This window comes from Pecten maximus, chromosome 2 (assembly GCF_902652985.1).
Source record: "Pecten maximus chromosome 2, xPecMax1.1, whole genome shotgun sequence".
Taxonomy (NCBI): Eukaryota; Metazoa; Mollusca; class Bivalvia; order Pectinida; family Pectinidae; genus Pecten; species Pecten maximus.
The window spans coordinates 35,748,141-35,772,294 of record NC_047016.1 but is presented as its reverse complement, the minus strand read 5'-3'; the positions used below and the strand labels follow the sequence as shown (position 1 = coordinate 35,772,294).

At 38.0% G+C, this 24,154-nt stretch overlaps 1 protein-coding gene across 1 annotated transcript in view; it reads right to left on the bottom strand.

The window, feature by feature from the left end:
- Nucleotides 1–16,302, bottom strand: part of LOC117321910 — a 34,385-nt gene extending 18,083 nt beyond the window's left edge. The window contains exons 1-2 of the mRNA XM_033876536.1: nucleotides 16,135–16,302; nucleotides 13,281–14,760 (exon numbers count right to left, since the gene is read on the bottom strand). Of these exons, the coding sequence (XP_033732427.1) occupies nucleotides 13,281–14,754 (1,474 nt within the window). The 5' untranslated portion in view covers nucleotides 14,755–14,760; nucleotides 16,135–16,302. The remainder of the gene's footprint in view (nucleotides 1–13,280; nucleotides 14,761–16,134) is intronic.
- Between the last annotated feature and the right edge of the window lie 7,852 nt (nucleotides 16,303–24,154).

The following is a 24,154-nucleotide window of genomic DNA, read 5'->3' as shown; positions in this document are numbered from 1 at the left end:
CTGTATAGTATGGCCGTAGTGATACCGGATACCGTATGACTGTATAGTATGGCCGTAGTGATACCGTATGGCTGTATAGTATGGCCGTAGTGATACCGTATGACTGTATAGTATGGCCGTAGTGATACCGTCTGGCTGTATAGTATGGCCGTAGTGATACCGTATGGCTGTATAGTATGGCCGTAGTGATACCGGATACCGTATGACTGTATAGTATGGCCGTAGTGATACCGTATGGCTGTATAGTATGGCCGTAGTGATACCGTATGGCTGTATAATATGGCCGTAGTGATACCGTATGACTGTATAGTTTGGCCGTAGTGGTCCAGTTTTACTGTATAGTTTGGCCGTAGGGGTCCAGTATTACTGTATAGTTTCACCGTAGTGGTCCAGTTTTACTGTATAGTTTGGCCGTAGGGGTCCAGTATTACTGTATAGTTTCACCGTAGTGGTCCAGTATCACTGTATAGTTTGGCCATAATGGTCCAGTATTACTGTATAGTTTGGCCATAATGGTCCAGTATTACTGTATAGTTTGGCCGTAGTGGTCCAGTATTACTGTATAGTTTGGCCGTAGTGATCAAGTATGACTGTATAGTTTTGCCGTAGTGGTCAAGTATGACTGTATAGTTTTGCCGTAGTGGTCAAGTATGACTGTATAGTGTGCCCGTAGTGGTCCAGTATTACTGTATAGTTTGGCCGTAGTGGTCCAGTAGTTTGGCCATAATGGTCCAGTATTACTGTATAGTTTGGCCATAATGGTCCAGTATTACTGTATAGTTTGGCCATAATGGTCCAGTATTACTGTATAGTTTTGCCGCAGTGGTCCAGTATTACTGTATAGTTTGGCCGTAGTGGTCCAGTGTGACTGTATAGCTGGGCCGTAGTGGTCCAGTATGACTGTATAGTTTGGCCGTAGTGGTCCAGTATGACTGTATAGTTTGGCCGTAGTGGTCCAGTATGACTGTATAGTTTGGCCGTAGTGGTCAAGTATCACTGTATAGTTTGGCCATAATGGTCCAGTATGACTGTATAGTTGATCCGTAGTGGTCCAGTATCACTGTATAGTTTGGCCATAATGGTCCAGTATCACTGTATAGTTTGGCCATAATGGTCAAGTATTACTGTATAGTTTGGCCATACTAGTCCAGTATTACTGTATAGTTTGGCCGTAGGGGTCAAGTATGACTGTATAGTTTTGCCGCAGTGGTCCAGTATGACTGTATAGTTGGTCCGTAGTGGTCCAGTATGACTGTATAGTTTGGCCGTAGTGGTCCAGTATGACTGTATAGTTTGGCCGTAGTGGTCCAGTATGACTGTATAGTTGGTCCGTAGTGGTCCAGTATCACTGTATAGTTTGGCCATAATGGTCAAGTATTACTGTATAGCTTGGCCATAGTGGTCCAGTATTATTGTATAGTTTGGCCGTAGAGGTCCAGTATTACTGTATAGTTGGCCGTAGTGGTCCAGTATTACTGTATAGTTTGGCCGTAGTGGTCCAGTGTGACTGTATAGTTTGGCCGTAATGGTCAAGTATGACTATAGTTTTGCCGTAGTGGTCAAGTATGACTGTATAGTGTGCCCGTAGTGGTCCAGTTTTACTGTATAGTTTGGCCGTAGGGGTCAAGTATGACTGTATAGTTTTGCCGTAGTGGTCAAGTATGACTGTATAGTGTGCCCGTAGTGGTCCAGTATTACTGTATAGTTTGGCTGTAGTGGTCCAGTAGTTTGGCCATAATGGTCCAGTATTACTGTATAGTTTGGCCGCAGTGGTCCAGTATGACTGTATAGTATGGGCGTAGTGGTCCAGTATGACTGTATAGTCTGGCCATAGTGGTCCAGTGTGACTGTATAGTTTGGCCGTTATGGTCCAGTGTGACTGTATAGTTTGGGCGTAGTGGTCCAGTATCACTGTATAGTTTGGCCGTAGTGGTCCAGTATGACTGTATAGTTGGGCCGTTATGGTCCAGTTTTACTGTATAGTTTGACCGTAGTGGTCCAGTATTCCTGTATAGTTGGCTGTAGTGGTCCAGTATTACTGTATAGTTTGGCCGTAGTGGTCCATTATGACTGTATAGTTTGGCCGTTGTGGTCCAGTATGAATGTATATTTTGGCCGTAGTGGTCCAGTATGACTGTATAGTTTGGCTGTAGTGGTCCAGTATGACTGTATAGTTTGGCCGGAGTGGTCCAGTATGACTGTATAGTTTGGCCGTAGTGATCAAGTATGACTGTATAGTTTGGCCGTAATGGTCCAGTTTGAATGTATAGTTTGGCCGCAGTGGTCCAGTATTACTGTAAAGTTTGGCCGTAGTGGTCAAGTATTACTGTATAGTTTGGGCGTAGTGGTCCAGTATGACTGTATAGTTTGGCCGTAGTGGTCCAGTATGACTATATAGTTTGGCCGTAGTGGTCCAGTATTACTGTATAGTTGGGCTGTTATGGTCCAGTATTACTGTATAGTTTTTCCGCAGTGGTCCAGTACTACTGTATAGTTTGGCCGTAGTGGTCCAGTATGACTGTATAGTTTGGCCGTAGTGGTCAAGTATTACAGTATAGTTTGGCCAAAATGGTCCAGTATCACTGTATAGTTGGGCCGTAGTGGTCCAGTATTACTGTATAGTTGGGCCGTAGTGGTCAGTATGACCGTATAGTTTGGCCGTAGTGGTCAAGTATGACTGTATAGTTTGACCGTAGTGGTCCAGTATGACTGTATAGTTTGGCCGTAGTGGTCCAGTATGACTGTATAGTTTGGCCGTAGTGGTCCAGTATAACTGTATAGTTTGGCCGTAGTAGTCCAGTATGACTGTATAATTTGGCCGTAGTGGTCCAGTATGACTGTATAGTTTGGCCGGAAGTGGTCCAGTTTGACTATATAGTTTGACCGGTAGTGGTCCAGTTTGACTATATAGTTTGGCCGTAGTGGTCCAGTATGGGTTGCTAGTACTTAAATGTCTTAGTTGTTTGAATCAGTATTTGACGGGGTATATGTACACTATACATACATGGTGTATAACAGGAAATGTATTTGATATACGATGTATCTGCTAATCCTGGCATAGCCACTACGCCATTAACGTTTCGGTGGAATCCTCTTCACCTGCATCTACTCATAAAATAAATTCTTTAGACTTTTTCGAAATTCCAATTTAAGTTCTTGGTATGTTAAATAAATTCCTGTCTGTGGTTTTCATTTAACAACCAGAGTGCCGTCCAAGAAAACGACGTAGAATGTATTAGAATCCAATATGTTTCCATGTGAAATGTTATTTTAATGAACAAACCCGTCGTATTTTTTTAACTCATTATTTCGTTTTGCCGTAAAATTTGATAAAGTTAATTAAAATGAAATTTTAATTCACCATTACTGTACTAGTGAAATGAGAGTAGGTTTAAAATCTCAGTCAAGCCAGCGCCATTTTATAGGCCTAACAACCAACTCCTGCTGTTTGGCCTGGCTAACACGATGGTTCAATTAAAATCCCATTCCTTGTGGCAAAAAGGCAATGTTGGCTAACTTAATCAAAGAATTCAGGAGATCTGGGTCCTGAGAGGAGGCCAGGCAGGGCGCCTATGTAACAGCCCCGCGATCAAGCAGAACAGTTGCCATGTAATGTATGCAGGAGGTCAAATTTGTAACAATCAGAAATTATGATAGGAAATGATAATATGAGCTCGATTAATTCACAGCTCTTTAACACTGTTTACTGGGAGTTTTTGTCAACATGTACTTAGAGCATTTTTAAACTTTCGCAATAACGAATTATTTCGGTATAACATTTCCTTGGCACTGTTTCGCTTGGCACCCCGGCTAACGTAGGACAGACTGGGTGGCGTATCTTCAGTATGCACTAAGTCAATTAAACCAGATTAAGATCGTGGCAATAAGAAAAAACTCCTATAGATCTTTGTAAAAGCTGGTTAAGACATTTTTTTTCTGTCGTTGCACTCTAAAACCGATCGAACCACGCTCCATTGTATACGCCTATATAGCGTATCAGATGGGAACTCATATTCAAGGCGTTATCTCATAACAAAATATGCACTTCTTTACCTCAGTTTGTTTGTAAATAAAAGCACAAGACGTCTACTATATATTGGGGTATAACACCTTATTTACATTGTAGATATATTACTTGTATGTGGATACTATCACGTAAGATACTCGCATACTCAATATTCCCTTGTGTTGTCATTGACCCCGTGACCCCTGGAATTAACATCACATAAGATGTGACCCCCCGATAACACCTTCACTTATCTGCTTTCCTTTGTTTTATTTCTGTACTACTTATAACCTGTCTACAATTGAAATTCTTTCAGACTAGATGCGTTGTACATAGGTACATCCCAATGTAGAAACGTCACTAGAAGAAGGAAGATGCTTACACGACGCCAATGCCATGGACCATCAATAATTTTGGCTTAATATATTGTATCCATAATTACATGTGTAACGGCAAAAATATGGAACCGCGTGGTCTTCTGAAATGTAACCTTAAAACCAAGTGACCGAAGTTGACATCTTGTGTCGTCAGTGGACGTGTGGCCCTTGGAACCGTCACATTCAATATACAATTATTTTAATGTGTAGACCACACATACCAACACCCTTAATCTACTCCTCCTTATCACCCCGGTCACGGTACTCCCATCAAGAACCATCCTAATGATGGTAAAGCACTTGTCGACGCCCTGTCCCCAAAACTCTTCGTCATCTTCACTCGAACATTTACTGGCATCGCAGGTGACGAACCCATTTTCTACATCCCCAAGGACAATGAATGGCATTGAAAGTCAATTAAGTATGTAAATAATGTTAAAGCTGTCGTAAGACAACGTGTGTTCAATAACAAATAGTTGCTGTAGAGGAGTTAAACTGTAGCATTTCAGCTTCAGTAAAGCACCGAGGATTTCTCAGTCTCAAACAAAATACACCGATCATCATCTAAAATCGAAGGGTCCCCGCAGCGATTTCCAGTCTCCATAAACCAAGATGATCTCTAAAGTTTTACCAAAACAAAAGGATTTTTTCAGCGCGGGGGAAGTATTTCCCAAGTCTTAAATACATGGATAAGACTCTATGTCAGCATTAATAAAATCCAAGAATGTCTTCAATATGTTGCAACAGCGCTGTAAACACTATCAACGCAGTGGTGAAGAGCTCTGTCATTACTTAGTCCTAACTTAACTAATTAACCTAATTTTGTATGTCAATCATGAGATTTTTTCCTTAATACAATGTGGGTATTGCAGTGACTAGGTCATGTGAAGTATAAGATAACTAGTTGTTTCCAGTTTCCTCTACAATACAACTCCCTATGGCCAGTGCTCCGTAAGATAAGTCAGGAATGTTGATAATGAAAGAAAGGGGGCATGGAAACCCAACGGATTGGTCACGATGAAATGGCAAATTTAGAAAGTATAGACAACTTACCTTCAGAGTCCATGTGTGGAAGTAAAATAAGCATGAGGATCAATGCATTTCTATTGCTGTAAATATTCAACCATATCTTATTCAAAGGTAAAATCCAACATCAACATTCATACGAATCTGGGTTCAACCTTAAGCATGTTGTGGCGGCGAAGTTACATCCAGTGATGCGACGTCGGGCTGTAGAGTGTGCGCCACCAGTGCTAACTAGTAGGTGTACTCAGCCGTCTGTCTACAGCAATTTGTCGATTTTTCTCACCGAATCAAGCGTCACCGGTGAACCGACTATGTTAGTGACTCTGCGTTATCAGAATGTTTGCACGTTGCCATGGTAAATGTGCGGCGTGTGAAGTATCGTAAGAGGGTTGTAACGTACAAACTTTCACCTGAATAGAAGTGTTTGTTTTTGTATGCTTGAACAACATGATATAACGTATTTCATTAGTCATAAAGCCTCCATTTATGGATTAAATGACGTTATGCACGCACGATGGTGCTCCGCGGCCATAGTATCGGGGCCCGGTCTGGTAGAAACCGGCTAACTGATTAGTGACACGCAGCTCTTGGTGTCTGTAAGCACCCAAGGGGACAAACAGTTATCACTGCAGCACTGACATCATAGTCTTTATGTATGCACCGAGATACAGACGTTGCACGTGTCTGCTTTTCAACATTGATCCGACTATAATAATTTACTTAACAAGATGGAACAATACCGAAAGCTCTTGAAAACAATGAAACCCGAAAGGAAAGCCGGGATTCAAAATTGTTAGAGATTTCCTTATCAACTAACAGCATAGGAGCTGGGATACCCATATAAACTTGCGTGCAGTTCAACAGAAAAATAGGAACTATTTTGTGTGCTATCTTGGCGAAGTTATATTTTTCCTGATATCGCGGAATGATCAGTCGGAATGCTGGAATTACCAGAATACATTACAATCATCTAAATGGGAAATAGTTCAAAGGATTATTGAGCTGAGATTTCGTCTGAATCTTTTATCTTAATAGTGTTATCTCCATAGTCAATCAGCCCGACATTCTAGTGTAGGAAGGCCGCTACTCCCTGCATATGTAATAGCCAACATTTTTAATATACACTCGATCGTAAACGGCCGTAAAGCCTTCGCCATAAATCTAGTCAAACGGATTCCAATCGTCTCCTGCAAACACATCATACGTTCTATAAAACTACGCGGCGCAGGTGCGACTTTATTGCAAATAAGGTATACCATGACAATAAAACGTGCGTCGTGGTGCCTTTAATCTCAGATAATCCCACGGTACAGGAGCGGCCACCTCGTCATTTCCATCTTAGGTCTCGGCGCATGCGTGTGTCAACTACTTGCTTGGACGTTTATCGTATTTCTACGAGACAATAATTCTAATCATTTTTGACCGATATTTCTTCCATTTCATACATTTTAACTTGAACAAATAATGCGCCGTTATGGATATTTTGACAATGTATGCATATCAAAATAGTTTCCTCTAAATTCACGTTCACGATTCAGATAAAACGTAATTAGACCAATTCTTATAATTATTGATTACTTCCGAACAATGAAGGTGATTGGTGGTTGAGAACACCTATAGCTAGTGACTGTGTTTCAAGGGAAGATGAGATTTCGAGCACTCCCTTTTTATCGCAGTCTACGCCAATGTTTCTGAATAGCATGCCGGGCGAAAGGCCTCTAGCATGTTATTCAGGGAGGTAGTCGCCAGCTACTTTTAGGAGATGTTGCATTAAATGACAATTTCTCTTCACGGGGCGGCCATTAACCCAGCACATAATCCAATTAAAATATATCGAAAAAGATATATGAAAGATATCTCCATTAGTTAATGAAAAAAAAACAATCAAACATCTGCTTTCCATATATGCTCCGTCCTGACAGATGATAGCGATGCCCAATTACACCATTGCATAATTTTCGAGAGGCTATTTAAAACACAACAACTGCTATTTAATCATTATGATGTTTTGTGGTTGATTAATACTTCCACATTCTTGAAGCAAATAACCATACAATGCTGATTTCTAACGCTGTTTCAAACACAGTGCTGTGTTCATCTAAGTAGGTAGCCATTAGCCGCAGTTGTTACTGGTTCGCTAATTAAAACCGAATGTATTGTACACGCGCGTGCACCGAAATATGTGAATATACGGTTACAGCAAGCGTAGAAAGAATTCTATCCATCAAATCAACTTTAATCACCAGATGTATTTATTCAAACAGTAGACAGGTATAAACAAACTGAAGTAACATCCTCTCTATGGAGGACTCAAGGTGAAAGCCCAGTTATATTATGTAGCTTCATAATATCTCCAGAACTTTTTCTCTCTGAACCTTTCCAAGTATCTCCTTTTCTTATACAAATCTTTCTCAGTTACTCATTTCTTCTCTAAATCTGTCTTAGTAACCTTTTTTCTGTGTAGACTTTTCCCAGTAACCCCTTTCCTATACATAACTTTCCCAGTAACCCCATTCCTATACAGACCATTCCCATTAACCCCTTTCCTATACAAACCTCTCCCAGTAACCCCTTTCCTATACAAACCTCTCCCAGTAACCCCCTTTTTTCCTATGCAGACCTTTCCCACTAAATCCTTTTTCAATACAAACCTCTCCATGTAACCCATTTTTCCTACACAAACCTTTCCCACTAACCCCTTTCCTACACAAACCTTTCCCACTAACCCCTTTCCTACACAAACCTTTCCCACTAACCCCTTTCCTATACAAACTTTTCCCACTAACCCCTTTCCTATACAAACCTTTCCCACTTACCCCTTTCCTACGCAAACATTTCCCACTAACCCCTTTCCTATACAAACATTTCTCAGTAATCCTTTTTTCTATACAAACCTTTCTCATTACAAAATTGCTATACAAACCTCTCCCAGTAACCCCCTTTTTTCCTATGCAGACCTTTCTCACTAAATCCTTTTTCAATACAAACCTCTCCCTGTAACCCATTTTTCCTACACAAACCTTTCCCACTAACCCCTTTCCTACACAAACCTTTCCCACTAACCCCTTTCCTATACAAACTTTTCCCACTAACCCCTTTCCTATACAAACCTTTCTCAAAAACTTTCGCATAAACCCCTTTTTTGTTATCCAAACCTTTCCCAAAATACATAGTGACCCATTTTAGCCATCCACCTTACGCTTGACATGCATGCTATCTGTTGTACCTCGTTATCCTGCCCGAAACTTTTCCCACCATCTTTTATAATTCTCCTTTCTCTCTTTAATAAACACTTCTCTTCATCAAAAGTCCCGAGGTAGCCGTTTTTCATTGTTTTGTCGTCATACCCTGAAAGATCGAAGTGTTCCGAGCCCGTTTTAGTCAGCGACGTACAAGTTTGGGTTCCCTCTTGATTTAGAATATTCAGGATTGGCTCGTCGACAGTTATCGATTTCATTACCATCAATTGCTGTTGTTGCCATGCAATTCAATATTAAAGCTTCCCCAATGTTATTAGGACATAGTTTTCGGTTCATAATCAATTTCCAGAGAGAGAAAAAATGTATAGAACAACGTTAACATAATTGTCACCATAGTTAATTCTAAACACCAAAGTACCATGCACCTTATGTAGCCTCGCTCTCAGGCGCAGCACTGCACACATAGTAACGAAACTATATCGATTGGAAGGTAAGTTCGTGACTGGTGTTGGATCTTAATGATGTAATTGGAGTGGTACATGAGTATATATCTCTACTCGCATTACGAATCATTTATTTGGCATATAGGTATGGGATTGTTTGGCTTAAAATATACTGCATTGTTTGGTGGTATCAGTGTACGGATCACAGGGATATGACAAAATTCTCAACCCAATGGTCAATGTTTAAGCATATATCTATAGTACATATCTTGGACTGTGGTTTGGAAATTTTCGCCAATTCCCTGTGGTACAGACAAGGGGCGTGTGTCACCAAGTATTGGTATCAATGACTTACTAATCAATAGGTATGAATTTTAGGTCGTTCTCTGTTCGAGAGACCTCTAAGAGTTTACAATGACTTGAAATACAATGAGAAATTAAACACTGGTTTAGCAAGAGTTAATCAGTGATTACTGTTGATTTATTAATACACTCTTAACCACCTGTTTGATCTGGCAGGTTAATTAGATATTACCAGCTTTTCTCAGTTCAAAGTCCATGTTTTCCTTACAGAACAGCGCAATGTTCTTTCTGTCTTTCTTTATTTTATCGGTTTAACGTCCGTCCTCGTAACAGCCGAGGTTATATAAAACGGGTGCCAATGAGACACCTACAATGTATATATAAGAAAGCAAAGTACAGAAAGGCATATCAGTGATGGAAGAAATGAAAGATTTAAGATCCAAAGTGTTTTAATCTATTGTTGTCTGTTCGCTGTCCCCTAAATAAAAGACAAGTAAGATTTTCAGGGTGCTCTACAATTAGTCGCTGCATACAACATTTAGTGAGATACAGCAGGCATACTCTTTCCCATCGCCTGAACGAGTAAGCACAATGTTTAAAGTATACCAAACAATGTCATTGTTTCGGCAAGGTCTTGTTACTATGTTTCATTGGATGGTTGCAAATCAATCACAGAAAGAAATTGGACTTAAAGATCCATTGTTTCAAACGAACATAAAGGGAAATGTGTGAAAACAAAGGAAGTATTAATTTAGGAAAGACATAGCGTAGATAAATGTTAAAATATATTAATTAAACGATTGTAAGATTGCATTTATTTCCAATACAAATGAAATCTGGGTTAAAGATTACATACAAACATAGGTTTAAGATTGCATCACAAGGGCGTGGCAGAAATGTTAAATACCCAAAGACATATACATGGAATGTTACAAAAGCGAGACTTTCTGGTGGTATACATGAGGGGAATCTTTCCTTAATTGAGAATTTCTTGAAATTTCTACTATCATTACAATTTTATACCTGATATTAAATTGTGTTTCATTATGCTTTCTTTCAAAGCAAATGGAATCATCAAAGACTAGCAAGGAGAGATAAGGAATGACGGCTCAAACAACATTCATTAAAATCACTTGGATTCAGATGTTGATCCAGGGGACGTTGTGGAGAATTTACAAAAATAAAACGAATTCGAAATACATTCCTAGACACTTACGCAGTGCACATGGGTTAACACATACCCCGTGAGAAGCGGAGAAATCTTAGTCAGGAGTACGCTAATAGTATGACAGCCCCTATGCTTCCATAACGAATCCCGAGGGACCAGAGGAGATACAGAAAAAATATTAATAACGAATCCCACGGAACAAGAGGAGATACAGTTCACCATTGTTTATAACGAGTGGGGCTAGCTTATCAAGTGACCATATCTTAAAGAACTTTGCAAGGGTCGGCGGAGGAAAAATTAAAAAAACTGGAAGATATTGTATACAATATATATGATATGATAAAACAAGAGGAAAACTACAAACAAACGCGGTAACCAGGGATGGAAATTTCAGAAGACACCAACTATATGGAAAAGGAGCTGACCATCTTAACTGTTTTTGAGAAAGAACATAGACATGAAAAGATCAAAGGCCCTTTTTCGAGGCAACGTCCATGCCTGTGGGCTATTAATGATGAGAAATATCTTAAAACAGCGTCCTCTACAGAAAATCCTAACCTCTAGACCAAAGTCAATCTATAAAAGAACAGATCGCTTCGGCACTGAATACCTCCAACTAGAAATCCAGACAAGATAAGAGGGGATCGGTGCTTGGGCGTATAGAATACCACGCATGTAAATAATCGGCAAAACTAATGAGAAGAATGCGAAAAACTCATCTGCAAAACTCTGGAGATAAGAAGTTAGTCATATCAGGGTGAGAGAAAGAAAACGGATTTTTCCCATAGGAACAAACCAGAACAATGGACCGTTTTAGGGGAAATCTGCGATCGCATCATTTAGACTGGGAAATGACGAAATATCGAGTCTTAAGAAATGTCAGGGGTTCATATCGCAAGACTACACAAGTGTTATTAGCTAACTGATAAGAGAATCTGGCAGCTGTGGGGCTTGGCCACAGGCTAATTGGATCTGTCTTGACCATTATCTTTTTCAGTGTTTTGGTCAGATCAGATCCTGAACTTAATCGAAGGAACATGGTTGATATCTATCCAATCCAGAGAAAGAGGAAGTAGTGATGGTTCGACGACGTACTAGGAGATTTTCAATAGATGAAAAAGATCATCGAATTATGGCTATAAGGTAAGCATAAAGCATCATCCCATCAACATGATGTCAGGTACATATAATGACAAGACTCACATTTTTATCGCCATTTTGTTTTCATGATTTTTATAAAGACAGCGCCTTTTACAGCCTGTCACCCCCCAAAATAACGCGCACACAATTAATTTCAATTGAACCTTCAATGAAGCATACGTATTTTCGAAACTGTCACATTAATATTTTTAATGTTATATTATAGATAAATTTGTATGTGATAGTTAAACTAGTTTTTAAGGAACACGTGTAAAAACAAAACATACCTTTCTCTCTTGTTCTGTTAACACGATAAGATACAAATATGATCCTTCTGTCTAGCTGTTTCTGTAACAATTATCTAAAGTTAGTCTAAACTTTCACGTAGTCCAATTCTCTAGAGAGTTTAACAGTACTTGTATTACAGCAATAGCAGCCTCTGATGATATTACCATCTCATCCGCCAACAATAGTACAATGTGAAAACAAATGTATCTGACGTGCTCAGATAGGACGTTATCACATGAAAACTATACTGTAAAGAAATTACTCTCTAGGGTGATAATTGTCTCATATATTTCGCTCTCTATGAGAAAACAACAAGAGTTTTTACAAGTTAAGGAGATATACAATACCACAGGACATGCACTATAACTATTATTATGTACATGTATCTACTTACGAAGGTGGCCAACACTTCCATGTACTCGAATTTGAAGCTTTTTCATTTTATCATGCATACTGCTTAATCATTGGTCAATGTGTTACAAATACGTCGTCAATTGAAAATTTGTTTATTTATGAGTAACAATTAATTATATTTAATTAGTTCGCGTTATTAGTACCGGAAGTGGCAGTAACCTTGGCCTCAATCTGTCAGTCCGTCCAGCCGCTTTTACATCACCTTGTCTCATACTGTATATTCGTACTAAAATTGTTGTGAAATAGAGACTGGTGTACCGCTCGTTAATGAAGTCATGACCCTCGTTCATTTTTTATCAAAGTTTCTCGGTGGTAGGGCGACTATTTCAAACATAATACATGTATCATGTACGCCTGCAGTCTTTACAGGCAAAATAGATGGAAAACGTCTATTTCAAGACGAAAAGCTAAACAAACGTTTTGGGTGGTGTTTCAAGATAATTTAAAAAAGATATTATGGGGAGTTCATTTCGCAATACCACAAAACCTGGTATTTCTTGTTCACAATACTATTTTCAAACCCGATGAATAAATAATACAAACAAGACGGGAGGGCCTGTGTACCTTAAAGTCAAGTGAACAACTGTAACAAACAGTTTACTTTGATAAGATGAGACGGAAATGAAAATATAGATATGACCTTTCTAAGAGTTCACTTAGAAAGAGTTTCACATGGATAAATATGTGATGCTGTTTGTCTCAGTTTCGTCTGTAGGTTACCTGCTCGAGTTAAAAAAAACAACAACAACAACAAAAAAACAAAAACAAAAACAAACAAAACATGAAAATATGATCGTCTCATGTACCCTAGCTGTGTACTTCAAATTTCAAAGCGACTTTGTCCTGTACACGAATAGCAGATCTGCAAAAGTGTAAATAATCACCACATGTTTAAGTACAATAGACTTCACTCACCTTGAAGTCTAATGACCAGTTGTTTCTCTACCTCTTCGTTAAGACCAGGTAATGTCCAGCCCTGCCATAATGACCGGGCCACGCCCCACTGCCACTGTTCACGAGGCTCACGGGATGACTCTCCCGTTCGTCTTTTACAAGAGGTATCTGCTTTAGTGGTTGTTCCGTTTTCTTCCTCAAATACATCTGGGTACTCTTCCTCGTGACACCGATTGTTGTAGAATTCTGGAAACAGCCACGGCGGATATCGCGTTGCCGGTGGCTCCACCTTCAGGGTAGATAACTCGGTATAGTCTGAAGGATCGTGACGGTTATGCGAGCGCCATTCCATTGCGGTACCAGGGTTCAGTTCGTCAGATATATGTGGTATTACTATATCAACATTAGAAGTGTTCAGACTTTCGTCGGCTTTTCCTTTGTCATATACGTCATCATTTTCTGGTGTCATTTTGTTGGATTTTATGGAACCCGCTTCTGGAACACTATCAACATCAGTTTTATTTCTTGTAAGACCACCCAGACCATCTCTCGAACTGGTCTGTTGATCACACGTTTCCCTCGTGGTGACGTCACTTGTACTACTCAACTGGGAACTTGACATATATTTCGGTACCCAATTACAGTATCCTCTTTTCAATAGCTCCAGGTAATTGGTGGATCTCATTGGACGCCATTGTCTCCGCCTGCCGTACGGATAATCGAGTCCAGCAATCGTCCGGTATGTTGTGCTTGAACTGATACTTCGGCTGGAATATTTGCTTTCTAAGCTTCCGAGCCCACTGTCACTTGATTTCACACTTCTATGGACCTTTGAAGGATGCCGATGCGTTGGCTGATTGTTTGAATTGCAACAAGCATTTACGTGATCTAGACTAGTTGATCGCGTTTTTTGTTCATTTGTGGCGGGGAAATTGAACACTCTGTTACTTTCAGGAACTGATCGGATATTTACGTGGTCCAAGCTTTCCGATTTTATGCTGGGACTGAAAGGGGATTGCTGACTGAATGACTTGAAAGGTAAACTCCCATCGTCTGTGCAGTCTAGGCTATTCTCACTCTTTGATATCGAGTCTGTGAGGCCAGAGTCCTGACTGACGTCATTTCCTCCTAACAATGACGTCAGCGCAGTGAGTCTGTCTCGGATATCGCTGATGCTCGTTCCGATAGATGCACTAACATGTGTAAGTTTTCTCTCGAATTCTCGCGATATCTCCGATTGTTCTTCCTCAAAGTTTGTTTGTAAATGTTCCAGAGATCGTCCGATTCTCGTTAGATTTGTTTTGATAAATGACGTGTTATTGTTGTCCCGACCAACAGTTTGGTTCTCTGTGTGTCCTGACCTGGAGAAGGATGATTTCGTGGGGGACTTGGTGGCAGGCGGCAACGTCTTATAATATTGCACTGGTTTGCGGGTTGCTGCTGAGAATTCCTTCGGTCTCATAAGCTGTTGCCGTCTGGCCCTGAGGATATCCATGGTTGTCTGTGGACACCAACAAACCGGAAGTGATCACCAAGTTAAGATATATATTCTATAAAGATGCTCAGAAACGTCAAATAACGTAGAAGATCAATACTTTACTGTATTTAAGGAATTAATGTGGAGCAGTAATGTTCTCAAATGGTTAAACCAATGCTGTATCTTAAAGAATATAAGCCTTTATAGGAAATAAGAGGATGTGGTCAACTTTTATTTGCAAAATGGTAGGATAGATGCATGATGTCAGCAATACTATGGTAAAGATTACTGCCATCTCGTCTATTGTTGTGACTGAGGTCAACTGTCTATGTATTTGATTCATCACCAGATGATAGCCGGTCAGTCGCGTTACATGTATAATGTCTCCGTCATGGGAATGTTTGTACAAATTGAAGGAAACCACAAGTCATTAAAGAGGGACCTCGATTTGACGCGGGCGTGACATTAAATAACCAGTATTTCTAATATCCTGAATCGTATATATAATGGCCCAACGTACATTTATTGTAGTTGACCGATTAAGTTTCCAACCAAGCTGGGATCATGGTATTTTAAAAAGAGGGGTGACTCCTTTTGTTTATACTATTTATTTTGCTACGAAAGATCACTGAGCGGCTTGTTTTGATATTGTTTTACGTTTCGTAAGCTTCAGTCGAGGGTCCGCTATCACATATTTCACACAACATATTGGCAATTATTACAACAATTCTTGAAAGTATGTACTATTTCATATTCACGTGACGTAATTTTTCATAAAAAAGATACGGAAAATTAACTGGACAATGGCTGTCATACGGCAATCACACTTAACCCGCTACATTCGTGATTTGACCGTTAAACAGCCCTTTGTCAAGCAAACGTGGAAGGGCGTAACCTTCTACTCAATTCCATGTCTAGTTGACCCTTTAATTAACGAATTCCCCGATAAACCTAACTGACCGTGTGTCCGCATACCTCCGACTAGATAACTCTGGGCGATTTTATCTAATAAACATCCTGTATACCTTTGATTAAACCACATTCTGACCTACACCGTATATAGGGGTGACGGGACAGTAACACAGAGTCCTGTAAATAGTACATGTGTAACTGGACCTACCGCGATGTATACAACATTACTAAACCGGGAAGGATGGAGGGCGGGGAAGGGGGCGGGGGCGAAGCAAGGTAAACATTTGGTAAAAAGGTGACCGCCTTATATTCCGAATGCCCTATAATCCGAAGGACCATTAGTCCTAATGCCAAATAGTCCGAAGACGACGCCATTATTTGGTAAGACTATGTTGAAAGTAAATCAATATTTCTCCTTTCATTGAGATAGTTCCTAATTTGAACTAGTGTATATCGTCTGCAAGCAACACCTACATATACACCTACCTGCAGAGGAAGGGCTGCGGTTCTACATTTTCTGCATCACTCAAGTCTTCCTAGCGGACGAAACATTTGTGAGAAATGACATTAATCCCACGAGGATGAACACACGATTTCGTTCCCTACTTGGTATAAAGGAGCCCCGTTATATGTTGTGATTAGTGTCGGACCAACACAATATTCCCATTCATAACAATAACATTTTTGATACACATATAAAAGGATTTGCTAGAGATTTATATCGTTATGAAGTGGGTTAATCCGAGGCGTGCGACAGTGATTGTAAACTGTATATACGCCCAGGGGTCTCGAGAAGAGACACGTGCAAACATAGGCATGCACCTTATTCGCGTGCCGCGAATTGTTTTTATCTGATTTAGAAAATTACACATGATACTTTTTAATTTTCGGAACTTGTTCTCGAGTGTCTATTTATAGCCGAGATACTCATTTTTGTTCGGGCCAGGTTAGGTACCCCATAAGTGGGTTAAGGTGTACTTACATTGTTCGCTCGTTATTCTGTGGTTTGAAATAATCTATTGTCCAAGTCAAATCCAATAAGGCTTGCATTTATTGATATTCCAGCTGGTAGATTATAATCAGGTTGTGTGACCAAAGAAAGCCTGTTTTGTTGTCTGCTTGACAGGAATGAAAGGACCGACCTTGTGAAACAAACATAAATATATTCACAAATACTTTGAGTACTAGAAATGAAATCAAACCTGCATGCGTACATGCATACAAAACGCTCTGATGCAATATGTACAATTCACACGTATTAGTATTTCATAAGCAAGGTGTAATGTACCTTAAAGTGAGTTTATTATAAACAAACAGGATTATATATTTATAAAAAACTGGTTATGTGGACACATTTTACGCTGGACTTTTGTTAGCGTCTATTGGGGTGTATCTAATTTGTGTACAATGCTTATTTGTGGATTTATTTAATTTCAAATATTATGTTTCTCGTTGACAGTTCCCTTAGCTAAATGGTGAGAAAATAAGTATATAAATGACGGCCCCGGTGTCATAATTTTGTCATCGTTAAGAAAGGGCACATTATTTTAAAAGATTGTATTCACATTAACAAAGTAAGATACAATTAATGTTATTAAGTTGTGTATCAAGGGGACTTTTTGAATATAATAGGATGCTTAGTAAATGTAAATTTAAGAATAACTTGTTGAAACATAGTGCAATCTATCTGAAATATATTGAACTTGTAAAGTTTTTGTTAAGTATAGCGGGTTTAAGTACATGTAATGTAAAGTTTATACAAAGCAAGAAAATAAATTGTTTGTGATTATATTTTGTTTATAGTCAATAAGAAACACTTCAGACTGGATTAGAATTATAGCCATGATTGAAGAAAGTTTTGACCCTGAATAGAGACCTACCCGCAGGGAAGAGGAGAGGAACCCAAAAGAGTCAGATTTGCTACAATATCTACTTACTTCTTAATATCGAGACACGTCATTAATGAAACTGTTCGGACAGTTGAAGGGAAACAACTCTTGTACATTTTGTGAGAAGCTATACATATTTTGCCGAGTGCATAGAGGAGTTTACTAAAATTTCATATAAAAGATTAAAACCGATATTGATAATTTTTCTATTATCTAAACGTTTATGTTCAATCATTCTTAACCTAGAGCAAAATCCTAATTGTGAAAATCGACTTTCTTAATTTTAATTTGGTAAATACTTAGGGCCTAAGTATGTGTAATAAAGAAGCTAAAACGACTACAGATTATGCAGAACAATTGATTTGTCTACATCTAAAAAAAAGATAGCCATGCATTGGTCAGAGGGCCTAAGTATGTGTAATAAAGAAGCTAAAACGACTACAGATTATGCAGAACAATTGATTTGTCTACATCTAAAAAAAAGATAGCATGCATTGGTCAGAATGTATCATTTTGACTTATCAATAATTGAAGTTATACCCCCCCCCCCCCCCCCCTGTAACAGTGATAGAAATGCCAGCTTTACGAAATTGATACATCCGATATCTTAACGTGCAAAACGTAGTAAATATTTTACCCTGCATATATTTCATATTTCAGACATCTTTACTACAAATCATATACACATGTACTCGGGAACTATCGGTAACTTAAAAAATAGGTGTATGTGTAAGGTTAAACGTTATCATTTCACAGTCCACACATATACAAAATCATACTGGTGTTATCGGCACACAATAGAATATCACCATAACTTAAGGTGAAACAGGAAAGTCCTAATCTGGTGAGGACAAATCTGTAATATCTAGCCCTGGTTTCCAAATTGTATTTATATATCAACATACATTCATACAGGGGGAAACCAGTACACGTCCAATACTAAAAACAATGAGAATATCGATTCAGAAACAGTGGCAATTACAATTTTTTTTTTTAATTTGACAGCACTAGATATTAAACATGGACTAATTCATGGATAGTCTCGCAATCGTTAAATGTTTTTTTTTTCTAATTACCTGTAGGGTTGTACAGACGGCGTAATTGATGTGTTACTGATGCTGAGACACGTATGTCGACCAGTGTTATGCTACTTATATACATATAGCTTTCGCCTTAGATATAATGTGTATACCTATTAGTATTATACAATTAATGAGTTTGGATGAGGCTGACACCAGGATTTTTCAACCCTAGAATTTAGTAATAACCTCGACTATTTACCTCGGTGATAATTAAGACTTCTAGGTTGATAAATCCTGGTGTTTTTATCACATCTTATTTAGGATAAATAATAAAAAATAAAATAAAATAAAGAAATAAATAAATAAAGAGAGATTAAATCAATAAATGAAAAAATAACCTTCATTGTCTGATTGGCATTAATAAAAAAAAAACAGAAATTATACATGTGTAATTGTGAGTATGTAATGATGCAATGTATTTACAGTACAGAAATCTTAGCTATTTAGTTTTCACTGCATTTAATGTCATAGTGTGGGACAAATGTATGTGCGTGTGTATAAATGTGTGATTAATGATTATTTACAGTAATTTTGAATATCTTTGATTTATACAAATTCAGTAAATTTAATTTATTGGGTGTATACAAGCCTTAGTTTACGAAAGCCGAGAGAGGTCAAATTTGAAGTGGCGAAAAAAATTTAAAAAGTCGTTATTACGAGAAAAAAGTCGTTATTACGAGAAAAAAGTCGTTATTACGAGAAAATAAAGTCATTATTACGAGAAAAAAAGTCGTTATTACGAGAAAATAAAGTCGTTATTACGAGAAAAAAAGTCGTTATTACGAGAAAAAAGTCGTTATTACGAGAAAATAAAGTCGTTATTACGAGAAAAAAAGTCGTTATTACGAGAAAATAAAGTCGTTATTACGAGAAAAAAAGTCGTTATTACGAGAAAAAAGTCGTTATTACGAGAAAAAAAGTCGTTATTACGAGAAAAAAGTCGTTATTACGAGAAAATAAAGTCGTTATAACGAGAAAAAAAGTCGTTATTACGAGAAAAAAGTCGTTATTACGAGAAAATAAAGTCGTTATTACGAGAAAAAAAGTCGTTATTACGAGAAAAAAGTCGTTATTACGAGAAAATAAAGTCGTTATAACGAGAAAAAAAGTCGTTATTACGAGAAAAAAGTCGTTATTACGAGAAAATAAAGTCGTTATTACGAGAAAAAAAGTCGTTATTACGAGAAAATAAAGTCGTTATTACGAGAAAAAAAGCCGTTATTACGAGAAAATTGTTATAAATATAGTCTGTAGCATCTTACTACCTTTTTTGGCGAAGCAGCTGTCATTGGTTCGAAATGGACTTTTTCGAACTTCTACATGATATTGTTCCAGAAGATGCGATTGAAAGAATGAAAAATGAAAAGGTATGGTATATGGTTTTAATTTTGTTGTTTCTAAAACGATTTGCGTATACTCTCGTCCTGTTTGAAGAATAACGTCATTAACAGTTGGTTAATATAGAAATTGGTACAAGATAGTACATTGTACATTGTTGACTAACCTGAATTATTCATTGTAAGGTTACTTTTACAGTTCCGAAGCATAATTCACAAGTTGAATAGATTAGTAGCAATGCATATTATTTTAGTACCCATAATTGTATTTGTTACAAAATTTCATCGTTAAAATAAAAGAAACTAGAAATAAAAATCTATTAATTTTCTTTATATTTAAAAAAAAAATATTTGATGTTTTTCTTATTTTGACAAATTGTCATGTACAAGTATTTTCAAAAAAATTATCAGTACAAAGAAAGTAAGCGAAAATACTTATACTTTCGATATAATTTATTGTAGAAGATCACTAAAGATAGTCATGTTGCATTCGCCATACCCATACAACATATCGTTGCTGTCTAGAGAAGTTTAACATTAACTTCTAGTGCAGAAGCACTTCTACACGATCCAGTGTGTACTAGGTACGGCTATGTTATTACAGCAACAACAAGAAATAATGTAAGGCTACTTTAGAAATAGTGTATGTGTCCCTTCCAATGATCTGTTTTTTTTAAAAGAATGTTGCCTTTAGTAAAGTTAAGTCTTATAAACTGTAAATGTAGTCATGACTGAATAAATGTAGTTCACTGCAGCTTAATTACATATATTGATAACTTATTTTGTAATGTGATGACATGCATTTGCCCGTAACACGAAATAAGAGGTCAGTACTGTAATACGATAATGTATATAGAGCCTACACAGGATCAACTCAACACTTATTTGCTATCGCGAAAATGACGTTTTACACGTTATAAAATCAATGGCAACGTGATCTCTTAAGTTATTTACATTTTTTATACAGTAAATTCTGTTTTTCTACTGTAGCACTTTACCATTTGATACATACGTACTACGTATGTCAGTGCTGTTATGGTTATAATGTTATGCGAAAAGGAAATCCTTTTAGATAAAAAAAAAAATATGATAATAAGTTTATGATATGACCATCTCGAATCCAGATTTCAGCATCCTCGGCCCCTCGGCCCCTCGGACCTCTGATTGATATCAAGACTCTCGGGCTGATAAGTGGTGCGATATCAAAATGGTCATATAATAATTTCTAAATATCACAGCATACCAACAACTGCAACCAATAAGGGAACTTGCATACGATGAAGTACCAGCCAATGGCTTCTGTATCGTTTATTGATATAAACTATAACACTTCTATATTTACAATAGTGCACAGATTACCATACAATATTTCCAATATAACATACTCAATCATAATCACAAACAAGCTAAATACAGACTCTCATACTACATATATCTTACATTCTAGACACAAAGTTACACACTAACGATCGATAAGTCAACAATAATCAATACAATACTTTCATACGCACTTCTAACAAGGGACACAACTCTCAAACGAAGGGACGTATCTCTCAAAATCCATTTTTTTTTTCATATATAGTAGAGATGGCACTGTTCAAATTGCACATGCTAAAGACGTATCTTTAAGAGTTAAACACATCTTGTCAAAATAAACGTTTTTGGTCAATTACCTAGACAATATTCCCTAGATAAATCAAAATTCAGCAGTACCGAACTTCATAGGTATCCGGTTTCTAATGATATGTAAAAGTCCGTGGTGCTCCGAAATAATCGAGCGATTCGATCGCATGAGGGGCTAGATGTTTTGTCAATTAGTTATGTGTCTTTAGTCAACAAATGTCATTATGCTATTTTATAATGAGGTATAAAAAGATAATTGTTTATCTTTTTACAGATTGGTCCAGACGAAATAACTTCTATGAGCGATCAGGAATTGACACAATATGTTCCTTTACACGGTGACAGAATCAGAGTAAGAAGTGTGTTGAAAAAGAATAATATCGAAACCAAAAGTACAGAGAGACAAAAACACTTGATCAGCATTCTAAAAGATAAAATAGAAATACGTAGAGGTAACAAAAGGAAACCAATTGACGACGACATGAGGAACACAAAACGGCCTCATGGAAACAAAAATGCCATGAAAGTGTCAAGGCGAATCGAAATTGGATGGATACACAAAACAAAAGCGGGAAGCTTGCAAGTAAGACAAAAGAAAGGCGGGGGTACGAGAAGGATTAATATCCCAAAAACTTCAACAAAAGAGGATTTGCTCGCAATTGGTAAGGAGCTCTTTTTCCCCAATGGAGAATCTATGAAAGGATCTTTGGCTGACATGGAATGTGATGTTTGGGATTTCAGAGACAGGCCTGTCCTAGAAGAGGTCACTGTTGGAGATATATATAATGAAACAAAAATGCCTCTTTTGCGATTTTATTTCGCCACAACAGAAAAGACAGAGATGGAACACGAACAAGACACACTCCCTCAGTTGGCGCGACCCAAACAGAGAAAGGCTAAAGATATACTTACGCAGGCAATCGAAATAGCTGGAATTTCTGGGGCATCTGATGAAGAATCGTCGTCAGTAACAAGAATATTCGACGAAACCGACGAAGAATATCTGTCGAAAGCAGAAACAGGAAACCAGGACGAACATCAGGACCAGGAAGAATTTCCTCTGTCAGATTCAGCAACGAGGACATTCCCGCAAAATATTGAACCTGGTAGCCCCAGAAACAAACATATCAAACTGCACCGAGGACTTCTTATGAAGGAAATTATTGCAGCTTTCAAAGAAGTCGATCCTGTGAATGATATTGTTTCCATTGAAATGATAATGCCAAATGGTACTACAGAAGCTGCAGAAGATGGCGGTGGTGTTACGCGTGACGCCATCACGGAATTCTGGAATGCATTTTACGAAGAATGCACCCTAGGAAATCAGTTCAAGGTGCCATGCCTTAGACATGATTTTGCCCAAAACGAGTGGGTTGCTGTTGCCAAAATTATTGTTTATGGCTGGAAATCTGTTGGCTATTTCCCAGTACAACTCTCGAGTGTATTCCTGGAGCAATGTATCTTTGGGGGTATTAAGGGAGATTTGAAGATTGCATTTTTAAACTACATATCAGACACTGATTCCAACACCTTAAAGAACGCACTCTCCGACATAAATTCCGTAGAAAAGGATGAACTACTGGAAGTTCTGGAACAGCATGAGGTAAAACATTTACCAACGCAAGACAACATCGAACGAATTGTCAATGAAATTTCCCACAAGGAACTGATCCAGTCTGTGATGTTCATAATTGACTGTTGGAATCCTATTCTGCAATGCTTAAGGTTGTCGGAGGAACGTCTGCGGTCCTTTTATGATGATCTGTGTCCAACAAACAGACGAGTGTTGCACATACTCAAATTCCCTGACACAATGACTAGTGAGGAATCCCAAGTAGCAAACCACTTGCGGAGATTTGTGAGAGAACTGGACGCAACATTCCTGAAAAGGTTCCTAAGATTTTGCACTTGATCAGATTTGTTGATTGGAAAAACGGTTGAGGTAGCTTTTGTCAACGTCGTCGGTTTAGCACGACGCCCAGTTGCCCATACATGCTCTTGCATGCTTGAACTTCCAAAATTGTACGAAAATTTTCCCCTGTTTAGGAAAGAGTTTATGGCCATATTAAATGCAGCAGTATGGGTTATGGACATAATCTGAAATATCCACAAGTGGTTTATGGCTTCCGTGTGACTATTCATTTTCAATCTTTTGAAAAGTATTTTATATACAAATGAACATACTACGCCTACCTGGACGTTGCGTGGGCATTAGTTGATAGCAAGGTTGGAGATTGTAACCTACACTTTATGAGTAGAACAAAACTTTTGCAAACTTATTGCGTCATACATTTATGTAGACTTGCAAGCAGACTGAAGCAAACTTTATTCATTCCTGGTGGGTCTCGACCAAAAGTATTGGGATTTAAGAGATCTGAACAAAGTTTTATTTGACGCCTTATTTTACTTTAAGTGAAAGTTTATCGTTTTTTGTTTTTGTTTTTTTTTTGCTGTTTTTGTTTTTGTTAAAATTATTAAATGTTGATAAATAATCTTCATTTTCTGGATCGAAAAAAAAAGTTTTTAGCGAAATACATGGAAACGCAAACAGACTAAGACAAACTACAGGTGGGCC